The following is a 20,198-nucleotide window of genomic DNA, read 5'->3' as shown; positions in this document are numbered from 1 at the left end:
AGATTGGCACCATTTGCCAAACTGTCATGAGAAGTTTGTTGGGTTGTGTTACATGCTTGATTCTTGATTGTTTTGATTTTGTCTACTGAAGTGGCCTTATCTGACTGTACAAATAAATATTTTATTTAATTAATATTATATCATTTCCAATGAATGTTTTCTTATTTTACTATTTGTAAATTAGTAAATGGCAGAGGCATCTGGAGATTAAGACAACAGAGAGAACTCCAAACGTTGAAAGGATCATGAAGGTTTAACAAATTTCTGCATGAATCATGCCACCTTTAATTACATTTCATTCATTATCTGTAACCGCTTATCCAATTCAGGGTCACGGGGGGTCCAGAGCCTACCCGGAATCATTGGGCACAAGTCGGGGAATACACCCTGGAGGGGGCGCCAGTCCTTCACAGGGCAACACAGACACACACACACACACATTCACACCTACGGACACTTTGGAGTCAAAGAGAAACCGGAGCACCCGGAGGAAACCCATGCGGACACGGGGAGAACACATCAACTCCTCACAGACAGTCACCCGTAGCAGGAATCGAACCCACAACCTCCAGGCCCCTGGAGCTGTGTGACTGTGCCACCGTGCCGTCTTTAACTACATTTGTCAGGATCTATCCATACTGCTATTAAGCACTTTGTTTCATCAGATTGCCAACCATGTGCATCCTCACTTGTTATCTTCCTCGCAGACACAAATGATATACTCAGTGACACACTGCATGGGGAGGAGTTTGGATTATACTGGGAAAAGTTTTGATTGTTGAATATGTCTTCAGTGCATTTACATTTGTATTTATATGTGACTCTTTCTCAATTTCAAAGCCGCTCTGTTTTAAAGAACAAAAGCCACATACTAGTAAAAGATAATGAAGAAAGCATTATTGTGATCAGATGGATGAATTTTCTTATAGGGACATTTATAATGAAAGCAAAACCTTTTGAGGCAGAGGGTATTTAAAAAGAAAGAAATATTCATCCAAAGCACTTACAAGGTGTGATCTGAGAGCAGTTTAAACATGTTAAGAGCGTGAAGGGAAAATGTGGAAAAATCAAACAAATGAATGCCAGAATGGCATGCTCAAACAAGATGATATAGACAACACACACAGAGAAAAGTATTCTCAACATAAAAACATTTGCTTGGTACTTTTTTCCTCTATTGGTTCTATTTTCATTTATCAGTGGTTGCAGCTGTTTTCTTTCTTTTCTTCACTTTCATTCTTACTCATTTCTCGAAATACCCTACTTATCACTTGCAGGTGATACTCGAATGGAATTCTGAAAGCCTACACTATAAGCAAATTAAAACCACAAGAATTCTGCTTCTTGAATTGGTTCCTTTCCTGATTCTTGGAACTTTGCTGTTATCCAGTAAACCAGCCCACATTTTGAAGGGAACCAAGTATGTGTCATCAGGGCGTTGCAGAGGGCTGTTCAGTTCTAAGGTTGCTGTGGCTGAATACAGTGCCAGCACCTAAGCCACAGATAAATGGACAGACCCATATCAGGGTCATTGTTTATAGTTTGCTTACAGTAGGTTCTAATCAGAATGGTATATGATACACGTGTAAAATTCTGAGTTGTGAACAGTGGAGAAAAGCAGCCAATTGTTTGAGCTAAACACATATCCAGAATCACTCAATGTTCCTGTTTTATTTACTGTTATTTATTTATATATACATGATGAAAATTACCCTGTCCAGCCCTACTGCACTGCAACATTTTGAGGCTTCTTGTGGAGTTCAGCACCTGAATGTTTGTGAATGTTTCCTCATTGGGGGAAAAACACCATTACTGCTGTTTGCAACTGTAATGTGTACAGCCCTCTACAGAATATCCTACGATGGAATTTCTGTGATTACTGGTTCTAGTTCTCCCAGAGTGCTGTCCTCACCTCCTGCTGGCTGTCGCAGGCATGAATTGATTCCTCACACAGTGGGTTCCCATGTGGGTTGTGTTGCTATAGCCTGCTATAGTTTTGTTGCCAGCTGCCATCTTTTCCACTTAGGTGTATCCAAATCCAGACTGAGCAGGATAAGCTCTATTATTTGTTGCCATGAGTTTCAGCATGAGCTCCAAGCTCTGTGCCTCTATAAAGAAAAGAGAAATTTGCAAATGAGTTCTAGTTTTTTTCCAGAGACCCCTGAAAATATTTCAGTCCAGATGGAACTAATCAGTTTGCTCTGTTTGGTGAAAAACAGTAGGAAATTCAACCTGCAAATTTCTCAGAGGAAGTAGGAGAAGAACGCAGACATGGCCAGTCCAGATGGATAAAAACAGAGGAGCAGCTGTAAAAGAGGAAATTACCCTTGGAATAAATGGGCATTTAATTATGTATGAATTAGGCTTAAACCTAATACTATACAACTACATAAACCAGATGGCAAAAAATGATTATGAAAATCTCAGTTCAATAGACAATGCAATACAAACCTCAACATGAATATCATAAAGGCTTGTCAGTGCTTTGTTTGTCTTCAAATGTACAAATTCATTAGTAATCCATCAGTCTTCTATAGGTCAATGCCACTGGCAGTTAGGAAACAAATGACCCATTATTATATAATATTTTTGTATTAAATTACACTTATATACAAGTATAGTCATGAGTTGGACCCTTTGTCTATTCAAATGACAAAAAGATGCCCAGATGGTGGAAGGCAAATGCCAGAAGAGAGGCAGAATCAATGATAAGGAAGCCATCCAGTGGTGAGGCGACCTCAGGCACCAGGGGCACTGGGCAGAAGCTTGCCCACAGCAAACCCTATGCTGAATTAACTGTACATTTAGTGGCTGGGAGCAGCACAGCCAAAAATGAGGAGGGGTTGGGATGATGGAGGTGTGTGGGAGGAGGAATTTGAATCATTGATGATAATCAAGAGGGAGGCTGGTCAAGAAAGACACCTGCGGAGAAAGCACAAGCTGGAATGTTAGAGTCTGGGAGCAGCATGGCTGCAAAGGGGAGGGATTGGGCTGATGAGGGAGGGGTGGGTATCTGATGAAGGGAAGTGGAGTAGATGATGAGGGAGGGGTGGGTATCTGATGAAGGGAAGTGGAGTAGATGATGAGGGGAGGGGTTGGTTCCACAGCGAGCCCCCACCTTGCCCTTCATCGTCAGCATTCTGCCCCGAGCCTCCCAGTTCCCCCTTCTCTGGATAAACAGCGCATTCAGTTGTTTCCCACTTCAGATCACTCTCTCCTGCCAGCCTCCTGATCGAACCCCCTTATTTGCCTCTGTCAAACAGCTTCGAGCCTCCCCTTATCTCCACCTCTGACTTAACTGCAGTGGGACTGCCTCGTGTTTTGAGAAACAACATCTGCCATTGTCATGCCTGCTTCCCCACTGCACCGACTGCTACAAACTTTGCAGTTCACTGTCAGGGACACATGCAGGTAGCATGAGGAGCTTTTTTAAAGTTAAAGCCTTTGAGTACTTCATTCAAGTGGTTTGGAGTAAATGCTTTACAGTAAACTGAGCTGAAGAAGTGAACTGTTGTACATGCCAGAGATAAGACGTGTAAAAGTTGTGGTTTTAATGGTAGTATGTATTAAATGGGTCATTTGTGTTGAGTGCCAACATTTTTAGGTCAAAAAAAAAACTTTCAGCATTGCTATTGAAAGGGACGTATAATTTGAGGGGTTGTTGTGGAATGTAGTGTTCACTTTTATTTCTGTAATTTCTTTGGTGATTTCTGTTTGACAAGCTTATAGTGGTTATTTATTATTTTTAATATTATTGTCTTTATTTTGTGGATGTTTTGTTTTTCATTTCTTAAGTCCTTGTAAATGATTGCTTTTTGATACATGAAATTGTAGTAAACATAGCACTGTTTTTTATACTGTCCAAATTCTATTTCATTGTGTAATTTTACAAGTTTTTCTTTTTTATACGTGCTTTTTAAGAGATTTTCTAATAAAAGAACTTACATACATTTGGGTGGAATGCTCCCAAATATGCTAGATGAGGCTGATGAAGCTCTACTTTAAAACAATTTTTTGAAAATCCAGATTCATTGAGCTTGATACTAAATGAAGACTCTGTTCTAGTGCTCAATCCACTTAAATAATTGAAAACAACATAAGATTGTTTTTCTGACTCTTGAAGAAATGTTGCCCTATAATAGATCTATCATTGAGCTTGTTCTGTTATGTAAGTAGCAGAACCCACTCACTGACCACTGACTGGCTTGTCCAACTGTTTTAAAAATGGCAGCCTCTTAGTCTCTGATGATTTTTCCGATAGTCGTAGATTTCTGAGCATCTCTTGTTAAATGTATGTGTCCATTTTTGGTTTGTTGTTCAATCCCAATCATAGGAGTGTGTGCCAAATCTGAACTATAAAACCACTTTCTACTGCTCTCTCCAGGTGCCTGCAGACCACATACCGGATGTAAAGAGAGTTCAACACTGGACAGCTTCCAAAATAATCTAACAGACATGCAGTCTCTTACTTAGGCTTCTACCACTGTTCATAGAAGATATGATTAAAGGTCCATAATATGATGAGGTCAATTGAGGCTTGAGCTTTGACAAACTATATAAATGGTTTATACTTCAACTATCCCAAAGGGGCAAATTGCTTATTGGTTAGTTTTTATTAGTGAATGCATATGTTTTCAGAAACCTTGCTTTAATATCCACTGAAGCCAAAGCATCATTATCTGTGCCAATATCTTGAACTTGTATCTAAATTTTGGGCCTCTCTCTCTCACCTGTGGACATTAACAGCATACCAGGAAGCTGCAGAATTTCAAGAACATTTACATCCATTCATTGCCTGTAACCATTTATCCAATTCATTCTGAATAGCTAATCCACCTACCAATATACGTTTTTGGTCCATGGGAGGAAACTGGACAGAAACAGGACTCTGGATCTGTGTGACAACAACACTACCTGTTGTGCAACCATGTATTGTGCTGGAATTGAGCTCCTTCAATGTTATTTAAGCACTGGCAACTGCTTTCCACCCAAAGTTGTGGCAGAAAAGACAAAAATTTACCAAAGTGATTAATGTGACAAACGTTAATGTGATAAAGTTCAGGGAAAGTATAGGATCCCATTTCCAGTCTGGGAACACCATAGCTATATATACTGTGTACCTTTTTAAAATGCTTCATAAAAAGAAACAAATTTGTTGCTCTTAGTCAAACTGAACAGGTTCTAGAGGTTGGAGAAATTAAGTTGATATGATCTGCATCAGACAAACTGTCTGATTGATTAAGATCTTCGTAGGCTTATTGCCACGGTGAATGTCAGTGTAATCTGCTGGATTATTAGCTTCGGTACAGATATAACTTACATGGCTTACCTGTTCTGTATAATTTACATCTCTCAAATCTGTCAGGATTGACCAAACTGATTAACATTATCGTAATCCTTCCTCCCTAATCGTCCAGAAGAATCTGTCAAAAATATGTTTCAAATGTTCACAGGCCAGGGACAGGAAAGTACAATCAGGCTTTTGTGAGAGAGGAGGATATTCTGGAGTGTGTAAGACCATCATAGTTCCAAGAGGCCATTTTTGTTGGTGCAGATGTTTTCTGATGTGAGGGTGTGAGGCATGTATCGCACAAAAGTGAGTACTCCCCTTACATTTTTGAAGATATTTTATTCTATCATCTCATGGGACACCACTATAGAAATGAAACTTGAATAAACCTTTTTCAGTGTACAGCTTGCATAGCAGTATAGATTTATTGTCTATATATGTTAGTAAATAACACAGTACATAATTTAAAATCTGAATGGCTTTGTTTACTTGTCACAAATTTTCCAATCTTGAATGCCCTAAGTTTTAACAGTCATTAGTAGGTCCTCATATTTCGAGCCTGGATGTTTCAGTGAAAAAGGAAAACCCTCTGTGCTTTGGAAGCCTGCCAGAGACGAGGGAGGAATTTCCTACTGCTGCTCGCTTCTAAACTGTTTTTGTCTGTCTACTGCCTGCATGTAAATGCAGACTTTAACATCAGTGAGCATATGAAAACTTTACAGCATTCTCTTTCTCTTTTTTGAAACTCATACTAAAGCATGTTTTTTTCCTTGTTTCTTCAAGCATCAAACACAGGAACAGGCAAAATAAGCCTAAGGAATGGGCAGCCTTTCACAAATCTTTATTCAACAATTAAAATTTTTTCCAAACTTGTGTGCAAATTTTGTCCCGATGAGGAAGCTTAAATAATTTGAGTGGGACTTCATCTGAGGTATCTGTTGTTTATTTATATGCTTGCACTCATTACTGTATATTCACAGGGTATTTACTCTTTTCTCTGGCTTGAAAACATACATCCACTTTGTATTTAACTGGCTGGGCACAATGGTCATTCGCCGTGCGCTCCCATCATATCTACGGTTGCCAACTTTCTAAATTCGAATGGGGGATTGTATAAATTATTATATGTTCCAATGTGAGATTTATGTGAAAAAAAAAAGACTTTGATAATAAAAGTCAGTAGTTTCTCCAAGACACGATGCTAACATTAGGCTTTTTCGACTTCACCTGGCACCGTGGTGCATGACGGTTAGTTTTTTTTCTCCGACTTGCGTCTGCGCCTGCGCTAGGTCACGATGACACAGCGCTATAATCTCGCGATTCAGAGGTGGCTGCAGGCTACAGAGCCGACCGCTGCAGTTGTTTCCCCGGAGCTGCGGGACGATAACGACAGAGCTTAATCCTCATTGGCTTTATTTCGTTTAGCTCTAAAATGTAAATCAGTTGTCTCTCTTAGAAAGCCCTGAATGTTCAGTAGATGGCAGCTACCAACAATGTCATGATCACTTGTAAAATCTATTTATTATTTTGAATATGACATAGATTATTTTATGAAATGCTGTGAGATCTGCCAGAGCTCACGTGAGCTGCAAGTGGCTACTGTCCTTGTTGACGACTCTTTCTACCCTTCCCTCCCAACTGATACTCTTGCTGACCACCAAGGCGAGGCGCAGTTCATCAAGTCGTTCTATCCAAAAGCAGAGCTGTAAATTTACCGTCGTTTCAGCACTGACCTGTATCTCTAAGGGCCTGCAAAATAAACCCCTGAAGGAGGGACTGTGACTCCATTGGCTGCAGAAGCACGATAGAGAGTTAACTCTGGCTGATGATTGGCTTAATAAAAAAGTGACACCCATGAGAAGGAGCACGTGAACTCCCACGAGGAATTTCCCCATACTATGGAATCAGATTTGTGCCCAAAAGAATCGCACAAAAAAATTCTCTCAAACATAAAGCTTATAATTTGCAAACAAAAATATCCAGTTCTGAGTTTGTGCTCCATGACTTTTGTGCGCGAGCTCTCTCAGTTTTTTGCGCCTGTTCCCTGAGTTTTGCGAGCAGTTTTGGCACAAACCTCTCGCGTGGGTGGGTTTTCTAAGGGTTTCCTTCCCTGTGGCTAATGAATTTTTAAGTGACAACTCGGTGTCCAAGGTATTTTGAACTGCGCATGCGTACTCCACGTTGCAGGTCAATAGTCTCTGTGATTTACTGTTTTAAAACGCCGAAATACCTGCAAAGTCCGACGATAACGTACTACCTGCAAAGTCCCATGCGAGAGGTTTGTGCATAAAATGCTCCGCAAAACTCAGCGATCAGACGCACATAACTGGGAGTGCTCGCTCACAAAACTCAGAGAACTCGCGCACAAAACTGAGAGAGAGATGGATATATTGTTTGCAAGTTATATGTTTATGTTTGAGATTCATTTATTTGTGTGATTCCTTTTGGCACAAATCTGATTCCATAAGTGCCCACCCGTGTGTACGTCATTAGGGGACGTAAATAATGCCAAAATTAAAATAAAAACAATAAAATAAAAATGCAAATAACATTTTGCCATTTCTTTTTTCCAAACTTGTGTGCAAATATCATGACAAAATTAAAAGTGAAATAACTACGTTTGCAATTTCATTTTTTTCACTCAAGCATGGGTCAGCACTGACAAAATAAAAACTTGAGAGAACTGTTAACTTTGTCCTATCCCAGTAAACAAGGAACGTCCCTGGACGTTCAAAATAGGTCTAAAAGTAGTCTGTCCGTCAAGGACATATTTTAAACGTCAATGGACGTCCAAAATCCATCTTAATAAGTTAGTTAAGTGGTGACCAATCGATAACGTCAGTGGACGTTCAAAACACGTTTTATACAAGTAATTTATTTCGGGACCAATTAATAACGTCTGTGGACGTCCAAAATACGTCTAATAGTCGTCTTTTCAATGTCTGTGTTTGGACGTCTTTTCAACTTTCATTTTTAACCTTAAGAGAACGTTGATTAGACGGCAGTCATTACGTTATTTCAACGTTGAATCAACGGCTAATTGTTTACTGGGATCCCTTCTCTTTGTGCAGAGTAGAGCGCTAGAAACATTCTTAAACACTTAACGTGGCTTGCTAGGTGAGGCAGACCACTGCCTGTCTAAAGTTGCTAACAAACATTATAACAATTTCGATTATAACTTTTTTACATAAATATATCACAAAAAATTAATTGTAGGACCTACCATGGACTATAAAAAGGAATTAAATTGATACAGGCAGCGATGACTGATTCTTACAAAGTTGTGAATAAGAGGACTGATATTGGATGAAGTTCCTCTGTACATATAATTAACATTTTCATTCAAATTGGTTTTAGATCAACACTTTTAACCTTGATTTGTATACATTTTGTAAGTAACAAAATCCAAATAACCAACACACATATACAGATGGGGTGCCTTCCCTCTTACCTAATGTTTTTAACAGGGACCTACCTACATGTTGCATATATACAGGTTCTTCTAAATCTAACCTGCTTATTTCCCTAGGATCTAATAATCATTCAGCTGAAGTGACTGCAGATCTAACAAAACAAGGCTAAAATGTCTAATCTCTTAGCTACAAACTGTAAATGCAAGTTCTTCCAACCATATTCACCCATGAGAAACACCTGTGTAAAAATGTGCTTGCAAGATTTGGTTAAAGCCTTTCAGTCATGCACCGATCCAAAGAAAATCGCTGTTTGCGATGGACAGAATTCTAGAAACCCTCCCTTTATGACTCTCTCCAGAACTGTAATTTTTATAAATTAAATACTTGAAATCTTTCTAATCAATCATGAACTCATCTGTGTGATTTCTCCTGTATTTCAAAGATGTAACTCTAATGTCTGCCAGTAGGTGTTGCAAACGTCCACTCATTGTAGTCCTCTTTTGTTTAGATATGTGCACGATTTTAAACGCACATTAAAACAGACAGAAAATCAGCAACTGTCCACAGCTTTACACAACTGAGCAAGTAACAATTGTGATGGACCTCTGCCGAAGCGAAGGAGACCCAGAAAGCGAGCATATATCGGTCCACTGGAATAAAAAGGCTGGCACACCACTGACTGTAGACCACTGCTGATCCAACATCGGACTAGTGATGTGTCGGTCGCGAACGAACCGGTTCAAAGAGCCGGCTCTTGTAAGTGAACGATGAGAGCCGGTTCCCGTCTAAGACCGAGCCATTTTTTTCCTAAGGCTTGTCATTCAACCAATCAGAGAACAACAAGCAAGCTCCAACCCTCCAACCCTCCGAGCTGAGACACTTGGAAACTTCTGCCTTCCAAAAAATAGTTGAAGAAGATGTTAAATCAGTTAAATGTTTGTTGAGTTGTGGTTGTTTAAATCACTACCGTTGAATGCTGCTGTTTTGCACTTTGCAGAGTATTTGTTTATTTCCCAGAAATGGATGATTATTTAATTTAATAAGCTATTTTGTAACACCTACCTTTGGGGTTCCATTGGCTATATTTCAGAGTTTACAAGTGATTTTTCATTAAGATGTTTAAATAAAAATGTAAAGTTATTTATAATTTAAATTTATTATTTAAAGTTATTTATTCAATTGAATGTGTGAGTGCAATCAGTGACAGCCATAAAAACAATTGGCCATTGCAACACTATTTATTTTTAATATTGAACAATAATATTTTGTCCATATAGTCATGTGAAATGTAGGTAATATTGTTCTGTACCAGTGGAAATATGTGGTAAAACAAAGAGCCATTTAGGAGCCGAAAGAGCCGGCTCTTTATGAAGAGCCGAGCCAAAAGAGCCGGCTCCCCCAAAAGAGCCGAAATTCCCATCACTACATCGGACCACTGAGATTACTGCCCTGTACAGGATATAACTCATTTTTAATCTCCTCAAACAGATTTTAAATTCACAGAGACTTTTATTCTGGAAAACAATCTAATACAAATATTACCAACAACTATAAGAGACATAAAAATGAGTATAAGCCTGATATAAAATGATTATGCTAAAAATGTTGACACTGTGCTGGATTAAAATGATTTACTAATCTTATTTATAAAGTTTAACAAAAGAACCTAATGAATGAAAAAATTGTAAATTGGACTGTGAATGGAAAAGTGCTAAAATGTGGCATTTTGTATAAAATGGTGGTCCGCCGTCTCCTTGCTATCAAGGGAACTTTAATCCCTGTGGGTAAACTTATTCTGCCATGTTTCAAAAGGCATGAAAGTTGGGATGGGCATGGCTAATTACCAGTGGCAGTTTCAGAGCACCTATTAGTTACCAATGAATTTCTTGATTCTAGGAATTTTGCTTGCAGATTTATTTTTGCTTTTGTAAAACTTTTGACACAAAATTCACTCCATACGCTCTTTTTGCACTATTTTTGCACTATGTGCCCATTCAGTGTTTCACAGAAAGGTGAACCTCTCCCAATTTTTACTTTAAAAATAATCAATCTTTCTAGAAATAGGTTTGTATCACATATCTGTGATACAAAAATGACTGGATACTGACTGAATGTGTTGTTTTTGTTGAATAGTATCAGTTAAATGTTGTGTATTGCTCTGTAAATAAAGACTTCCTTGGTTTGAGATACTGGAAATGGGTCCAAAAATTGTTGGGGAGGGTCTTGCATTCCTGCCACTAGCATTTGTGTTGCTGCGCACACAGAACTCATTAAACAGCTCAGTCCAGCAAGTGAAAGACAGACTACTCATTATTGTAATTTTCATTTGCTTCATTTGTCTGTGGTAAGAACATTGCTTTTTGCAGATAGTGTTTTTGTTTTGCTAATTATAATGCATTATATTAATATGCATGTTATAATGTCATGGATTTTACAATATAGTAATATGGCTTATGCATGATTTTTAACAATTTTATTTATTTATGTATTTATTTGTCCAATGACTAAAATAGTTATCTTAGTTTCCATATGTCGAAATATACAGCTCATTCTTTCTGTACTACATTACGCTGTATGTGCAGTGGCTGTGTGCTCTTTATTTTTATCTTCCTGATTTTGTTATTCGGTAATTCTGTATGTCTGTGCTTCTGACTTGATACTGTTTTCCCATACTTTGAGAACAGTTTTGATCTTTTGTAGCATTGCTTTTCTTGGTCCATTTTCACATTCCATTAGCTTTAGTCATTTATGTCCTTCCCCATTCTCATTCAATCCTCTTTCTCTTAGCACTATGTTTGCCAATGCACACTCAAAAAATGACATGTTTAATTTACTTTGCAATGGCTGCATAAAATTAAATGTTTAACATCCAGATATTTAATTTTACAAAATGAGTACATGTTTAAAATAAATAAATAAATAAATATGTACAGAATTCCATATACACACACAAGTACTGTGCAGACGTGTTAGGCACCTAATATAATTATATATATTTAAACTAATGTCTTCTCAGTAATCACAGTAAATACAAATAAATAATAATATAAAACAAATAAGAAATATAAGTTTTTTTTCTATAAAGTAGTAGGTGTGATTGAGTTTGAAGAACAATGATTTGTTCAGATTCTCCTTGAATGCCATTAATTTGTTAAATCAACAGCACACATAATTTAAAATCATTATTTAGTAATCGTTAAAACTAGGGATGGGATGATAAATAATAATATGGACTGCCACGAGGAGAGATTTGGAAAAAGTTAAACAAACACATTCACACACAGAATATAACACTTACTGGAATAATGTTATTTAGGTTTATTCTAATGTTAGCATTATTTGTTGTTTGTTTTTTTAGCAAAGAAACACTTATGCAAGCCTTTGATATAAAATATTAAGGACATTTAAAGTGTCCTTTGGGTGGGTCAGAATCTGATTTTACTTCAGCTATTTCATAACAAATGCATCCAGTAAATTTTTGGCCATATCTATGTGTATGTGGTCCATAGTAAAGTTATGGTCTGATGTAGAGCATCATTGTCTATTACTTCATACATTGGCTGATGTATATACAGCCCAGTATGGGTATGTTCATACTTGTCAGCCTTGGCCCCAGTAAAATGAAGCCTGCTCTGTTTTCTCTGTTAGTGTGATTTGTTTATGTGAACTCTGGTGTGCATCAAGCAAGCTGATTGAGACCACCTGAAGAGTTGGGACTCTGTCCATTTGACCATATATTTGACATAAATTTTATAATTTTCATAGAAAGTGTTAATGCTAGTCAAAACAATGTGTCAAATGTTACTTAGGTTATGGCTCTGTATATAGATAACTTCATTTTATGTAACTCTAAATAAAATGAAGTACATTCAAAGTGTCACTTTTGTCAGTAATGACAAAAATGTAACAATATATTATTTTGCTGTTTGGGTCAGTACGTTTTGTCTGGACCAAAGTATGTACACACACTTTAATCTTTACTGATAAGTTCCGCTTAAAATGGATGTGCACTATTATTAGTGGTGAGCACAATAGTTTTTTTTTTTGTTTGTTTGTTTGTTTGTGTTTTTTAATAAAATCTGCAAACACATTTCTTAGAAACAAGAGGAGAAAGTATATAATGTGAATGCAAAACAATAATAATGTTCCTTTGCATTTTGCTTTAATTTTGTTTGATTTGTGGATTTTGCTGAATAGGTCTTTTGTTCGGGAATCTCTCTTTTGCTTTTGCTTCATGTTTCTTTTGCTTCTGGGGTCAGACAGTGGGTCTTAAGATGTTTAATTATCTTGAATCTCCACCTGTCAACTGATTTTGGACTGACAGGTGCTCTAGTTTTTTCTGGAACTTAGCCACACCCAACAATCCAACAAAACTATATTTTTTTCAATATAGCAGTAGGTAAAATGAATGTTGGCATTAAATAGAATTAATGTACAGGGTGGGCCATTTATATGGATACACCGTAATAAAATGGGAATGGTTGGTGATATTAACTTCCTGTTTGTGGCACATTAGTATATGGGAGGGGGGAAAATTTTCAAGATGGGTGGTGACCATGGTGGTCATTTTGAAGTCAGCTGTTTTGGATCCAACTTTTGTTTTTTCAATGGGAAGTGACACATCATTAACTTTATTCTTTAATGAGTTATTTACAAGTTTCTGATCCCTTATAAAATGTGTTCAAAGTCTAAGGGAGTCAGATCGGGAGACCAATCCACTTTCCAGGAAACTGTTCCTCTAGCAGTGGCGGATGCTGGTCTTTCAAGGAGGGGAAGCTCAGTTGCGGCCTACATCATAAAATGTGTCGGTTTATTTATACGTAAATTCTACCCTCCGTTCCTTTTCAAGAAAATGATCTGTGACCCTGTCGTACCAAAAAGGCGTCTTTTCCAGGGACTTGACTAGTGTCCTCTCAATGGCCAGCAGAGCTAGGCTGCTTAAACGGCCTTGGCCCATGTGAAGTGTGTCCGCCTGTGCTCCCACAGATCTCTACACCAAAGTATCGCTGATTCGCTCATTTCGCTGTCAATTAAAAAGGGATTCAGCCTCAGACAGATCATCCAATCATCATGCAGAAGCTGAGCGTCCGGGCCAGCCGAGGCCAGCCCACTGCCCCATAGACCCCCAGAGACGCTGAGCGTTCGATGGGCGGGACAAAGCCCAGCATTTATCCAATGACTCGTCTCGTTTCGCTGCACTTCGCTGCTTCGCTATTGAACTCCGTGGACGCTCAGCGTCCTCACTGTTTAAAGCACTGTGAAGCTGCGGGAATGATTGAGAGGAAAGCCACGTCTTTACCAGTGATAAGAAGCTGACTCTGAACAAAAGTTGAGCACGTTGTAGTGCATATTTATTCAATGACATGTACACACAACAGTATATATTTGATCACTAATATTTTGACATTTTAGAGGAAGCTGAGCTTCCCTTGCAGTCTTAGAGCAAATGCCACTGTCATCTAGGAATGCTCGGACCTGACACCCATAATGTGGTGGTGCACCATCTTGCTGGAAAAACTCAGGGAATGTTCAGCTTCAGTGCATAAAGAGGGAAACACATCATGTAGCAATTTCGCATATCCAGTGGCCTTGAGGTTTCCATTGATGAAGAATAGGCCCACTAACTTTGTACCCCATATACCACACCATACCATACATTTTTTTGTTCCAACGGTCTTGGAGGGATCTATCCAATGTGCGTTAGTGTCAGACCAATAGCGGTGGTTTTGTTTGTTAACTTCACCATTCACATAAAAGTTTGTCTGAACAGAATCTTCTGTGTAAACTGGGGGTCCTGTTCCTATTTTTGTTTTGCCCATTCTGCAAATTCAGTGCGCCGATCTGGGTCATCCTTGTTGAGATGCTGCAGCAGCTGGAGTTTGTAAGGATGCCATTTGTGAGTAACTAATATCTGCTGAAGGGATGTTCGACTGATGCCACTCTCCAGTGACATGTGGCGAGTGCTAGGCTGTGGGCTCTTGCTGAATGAAGCTAGGACAGCCACTGATGTTTCTTCATTAGTGACAGTTTTCATACATCCACATTTTGACAAATCCAACACTGAACCACGACATGTCAATGGTTGCAAACAAAGAGAAACTTGTAATAACTCATGAAAGAATAAAGTTAAAACCAAGCACACCATTGTTTTTCTTGTGAAATTCCCAATAAGTTTGATGTCACATGACCCTCTTCCCATTGAAAAAACAAAAGTTGGATCCAAAATGGCCACCATGGACACCACCTATCTTTAAAAGTTTCCCCCCTTCCATATACCAGTGTGCCACAAACAGGAAGTTAATATCATGATAATAGAATGAATATCATTGTGGATGGGAAATATGAATTCCTTCACTTGGCCTCAGAGTCACAGGTTGAGAAGAAATAAAGAACAAATGTTAATGTAACACATACTAACTTGCACCTCAGAATTACCACCGTAAAAAACAAAGTAAACCGCAATGGTAATTTGTCATTGTTTCAATATTTTCTCTAAATCTAACCTCTAATAAAAAGTCCCCTTATAACAAGGAACACATAGATTAATTAATCTGTATTAATTTTCCATTACCTGAGAAGTTAATTTTCTTGCTTTCTCTTATCACCCTGGAGTCTAAGGCCTTTCACCCTTGTCTGAGGTGATCTGTCATGCCTTGATATTTTAATAAATTTCACCTATCTTAAAAGGTTTGTTCACAAAAAGCTACACATGCTAATATTCAGAACAAACCCAGCAACAATAATGTGACAGAAGTCTGTATGCCAGTCATCTATTTATTTTTTTTTTTTTGTTCAACATGGACTTCCCAAAAATCAATTTTCAAACGTGCTTATATGTAGTGAAAAATTATATCGTAAACATATATGAATTTTTCTTTAGAGCCCTGAACTTTGTCGACATGGGTGTTGGCTACACACTGGTGTTAACAGCTTTCCATGATTTTTATTAGTTTTTCTTCTATATTGTTATGAATGTGATGTGACATTATTTTTCACTATTCTCTGGCTCACACATTGACTATTCATGAGATAGGTGTGAAACACAGGTGAGAAATCTCCTCCCCACTGTCAAAGATACTGGCCCATTAGCCTCTGTCCTACCCCATCAATGAGACCAACTGAATCATTTGTTTGTAAACAGTGTTATTTCAGTTATTTAGCAATGACAAAGACTGCTCTGGTGCATCAAAGCCATAAATATGAGCTTCAGATGACTGCTAGAAAGTAGCAGAGTTCATCTAAACTTTACTACAAGCTGTTTTTTTTCCCCTCTATCAGCTGAGACCTGTGCCTTTGTGCAATTACAAATCATTTACCGTCAGCTTCACAAATTCTGTTGCTGGAGTACCGTACTGAACTGTATACGCCAAAAGTGCTACAGAAAGACAAGTTTAATATATTCACTTACTCAAAATCTTTCTTCAGAATACTTCCATCCCAAAAATTAAAATCCAACATGGGCATGTGAAAGTCTCGCCTTTTATTAACGTAACTAGAATCTGGAGTTTGTGTACCATTGAAACCTGCATTTCATTCAAGAATACAAATTTCTGAAGCTAAACCTCAGTCTTCACTGAAAGCTCATAATTTAAATTAGCACTACAGTAACATTTCTGATTTCTGTTTGCTTTACAGACCAAATCATGAATTCAACCCAAGAGATGGAGCCAGACTATCCTGACTATGACTATAATACTTACACAAATATTGCTGACCCAGTTACACCTCCACTAACTGATAGAGATTCATCCTATATTTACTTGGCAATAATCAACGTTATCGTCTTCATCCTGGGAGTTGCTGGAAATGGTTTGGTGATCTGGATTGCAGGCTTCAAACTAAGGAAGTCAGTCAACACCACTTGGTACCTGAGTCTGGCTGTGTCTGACTTCCTGTTCTGCTCCTTTCTGCCCTTCGGTGTTGTTAATTTGGTGAAAGACGACTGGATCTTTGGGCTCCACATGTGCAAGTTCACTTCCTTTGTGATGTTCCTCAACATGTTCAGCAGCATCTTCCTGCTGGTCATCATCAGTGTGGACCGCTGCGTGGTTGTTATGTTTCCTGTTTGGGCTCAGAATCAGCGCAGCGTAAGAAAGGCCTCTGTGATCGTCGTGTTAGCCTGGATCATCTCAGCAGTGTGTAGCTCACCCTCTGTGTTTATTCGAGAAGTAACATTTCATCAAGGGAAAAATGTCTGCTACAACAATTACCCTGAAGGCAGCCAGTCTGTCATAGTCTCCTTCAGATTCATTGTGGGGTTTCTGGTACCGTTCCTGATCATTATCTCCTGTTACCTTGTCATCATACTGAAGCTGAAGATCAACCAATCAGCGAATTCCAAAAAGCCATTCAAGGTCATGACGGCACTTATTGTTACTTTCTTCATCTGCTGGCTGCCGTTTCACATTATCGCTCTGATGGAACTGAACAATTACAAAGACAAGAGTATTCTCCAAACTGGACAAGTATTAGGTGCCATTTTTGCCACCGCCAACAGCTGTATGAACCCTTTCATTTATGCGCTCATAGGGAAGGACTCAAAGAATAAATGTTGTGCTCTATGGTCCAAGATTGAGAACGCAGTGGAGGAGGAAGACCAGGGGACAACCCAATGAACCCCTGTCAGCTTTGGGGAAGGCAGTGTACCAGACCTTTAATTAACTATTTTTTAGCTAAGCAGGTTATAAAACATCCCCAGTCATATTAGTGCTTTGTTTTTACTAGCACCAGCAGAGCCTGACATGTATTGACAAACATAAGGCAAGTAGGTCCTTGTTACTTTACCAGAATGACATAGCTTTGGTCATCATAGTCATTCATTTTGATCCATAAGTCAAAATCAACGCTTACCCAAGAATCTGGATCAGGGGGTCATTAAGTAGAGCAATGCACAAACAGCCAAAAATTCAAATTAAAATAATTTTGTGCACTCATTCGCTGCTTTGTAAAATTTGCCTGAGACAGAATTCTAAACTGCTTAGATGTGTATATATAATAATAATAATAATGTTTAATTTTTGATGCATGAACATGAGCTTCAATCCTCTTTTGCCCTTGATTTATGAGTAGCCCACTCATGATTTATTCTAGGTAAAATAAAAAATATGGAACAACATATAAAACAATGCAAAATAAAAAACCTAAAAATCTTCCAACCGTACCCAAAGTACAATACATATTAACAATAACAAATCCATCAAAATGTTTAAATTGCTATCATTTAGGGTTTAAAGTAAATTAATATTTAAATTTTTTTAATTTATTTGTAATAAATAAACTGCCAATTACTTAACTTGAAACAGCAAATGATGGCATATTTATTATTATTATTATTTTTAATAACAATTTAAAAATCAACAACAACAACAATAATAATAATAATAATTTTTATATTATATATAATTAAATTTGTATTTGTATTTTATATTAAAAATAATACAGCATTATATTAAGCTTATAAATAAGAGCTTCATAGAAAATTTTACCAAAATGTACAGCATAAAATGTAAAAAACTAACAACAATTTTAAACATTCCCCCTTTACACTAAATGAACTTAAAGGAATTTTGGGTATATAACTATACAAATTCAGTTAAGTAATGATATTGCTGACAACAAAACAGACATTAGAAATCAATAGATCAAATATTTGACCTGTTCGAATATAAGGGTTTTCTAGAATAATTCAATTTGTGTGTGTGGGTGTGTATGTGTGTGTGTGTGTTTAGCCATGTTTTCTAGCAATTGTATTCATGAGAAGGAGATGGAAAAATTTCATTCATTCATTCATTGTCTGTAAGCACCTATCTAGTTCAGGGTCGCGGTGGGTCCGGGGCCTACTCAGAATCACTGGGCGCAAGGCAAGAACACACCTTGGAAGGGGAACCAGTCCTTCACAGGGCGACACACACTCACAAATTCACTCACACCTACGGACCTATCTCTCTGGATAGATTAGACCAAGTAGACCAACATCCCCCTCTAAACTCTAACCTCTGATACTCCTCTCTACCCTCAACCTGATACTAGTCAATGTTGGAGTCTGCTCACTGAATAACATAATTAGCAGTTAATGTTCTCAGTGTTATGCTGTTGTATGTCAGCGTGACAGTAGATGTACGGGGACATTGCTAATTAGGGTGGCTTTAAATATCTAAGAATTACATTTTATTTGCTCTCATATCTTTAATATATTGTTGTACTTACACCTGAATATCAATATATATATATATTTGCACCCGATGGTTCCAGGTAGGCTATGGACCCATCGCGACCCTGAAATGGATTAGCGGTTACAGAGGATATTAGAGGATGAATGAATGAATATATTTACACACACACACACACTTTTTTTCTTTTTTTCCCTGCAATTTCTGAGTTTGTAATTTCAGTGAATCCTTCAGGAAATGCTTAAATCTATTAGATGCAAATACAAATATGTCCAAATATTTTTAGACATGTTCATGGCACGAAGGTACATGCAGGGAATAACTTTTTACGACAAATAACAAAACCCAAAACAAAGCAGAGCCAGAAAATGAACAGTGGACAGGACAGAAAACACAAAGCTAAACTAAACAGAACAGAAAGGAACAGGAATACTAGTGACAAGGCAAGGCTAGGGCGGAGCTAAGGGAGGACACAGGAACCAAAACAAACACAGAGCCTGTGTAGAGACACAGACATCACAAAACAGCAAGAAAGCACAAAACAGGGCAAAAGTTTGACAGACATACATTACTGGTGAATTCAGCTGATTTAACCTTCATCTATTCTGTTCAAGTCTACATACTTACAGCTTGTATAATCTCAGAAAAGCCCCCAGTATTGCCTATAATACAGTGGTAATATTCTTCATGGAGTGATGGAGCACAATGCAATAGCTATAAAATAAGTTGGAGTTCACTGGCCTATCTGTTGTGTAGGTTTCTTTCCGAGTGTGTTAAGTTTTAATTTCTCTTTTTATACCTGTCTATATATAATATAAGATGCTTATTTTAGCACAAGGCACAATAATGTAATAATCAGTAGCCAGCTCCTTAACAGTTATAGTGCCTTATGTGCTACAGTACAATTATTAGATTAATGAAACCGTATTAAGTGTATAGTATTGGATATCATTTTAGTAAATTAGTAATTGTAATGGAAATTTTTATATGTCTCTGTTGAAAGACCCTGTCTGCTTGTTTTGTCTGTATATTCATTTCTAATCGTCAACAGAACCCAAAAAATAAGTGTATGTCAGGTCAGTTCGAGGTCAGTGCTTCATCAGAACAAAACATTTTGTCCTTCATCTTGTATTAAACTGGGAAGTCTCTAAGGAAACTACGCTTGCAGAAACATCGAGTGATTATCTTATGGTTATGACGTATAAACTACCTATAAACTCTCTGTGAAAACATCTTCTTTGTCCAAATTCACATAGTACTCTGTGCTATTGTGTGTTTACCACTTTAAGGTTAATAAACTACTTCCTTATTTCAAATGCTCTTTCT

General features: G+C 37.8%; 1 protein-coding gene across 1 annotated transcript; it reads left to right on the top strand.

Moving 5' to 3' along the window:
* The first annotated feature begins 10,985 nt into the window (after positions 1-10,985).
* On the top strand, positions 10,986-17,720 carry LOC136676781 (chemerin-like receptor 1). Its single transcript, XM_066653999.1, has 2 exons — positions 10,986-11,047; positions 16,339-17,720. Exon 2 carries the CDS (start codon positions 16,347-16,349, stop codon positions 17,316-17,318), a length of 972 nt encoding a protein of 323 aa, XP_066510096.1. The 5' UTR covers positions 10,986-11,047; positions 16,339-16,346; the 3' UTR covers positions 17,319-17,720.
* The last annotated feature ends 2,478 nt before the right edge of the window (positions 17,721-20,198 follow it).

Source organism: Hoplias malabaricus, chromosome X2 (assembly GCF_029633855.1).
Source record: "Hoplias malabaricus isolate fHopMal1 chromosome X2, fHopMal1.hap1, whole genome shotgun sequence".
In the NCBI taxonomy this organism is placed as follows: Eukaryota; Metazoa; Chordata; class Actinopteri; order Characiformes; family Erythrinidae; genus Hoplias; species Hoplias malabaricus.
This window is presented reverse-complemented; position numbering and strand designations above follow the sequence as displayed.

What these genes read in the sequence shown, in the direction of transcription:
- LOC136676781 (XM_066653999.1), top strand. Translation starts at nt 16,347, where the DNA reads ATGAATTCAACCCAAGAGATGGAGCCAGACTATCCTGACTATGACTAT.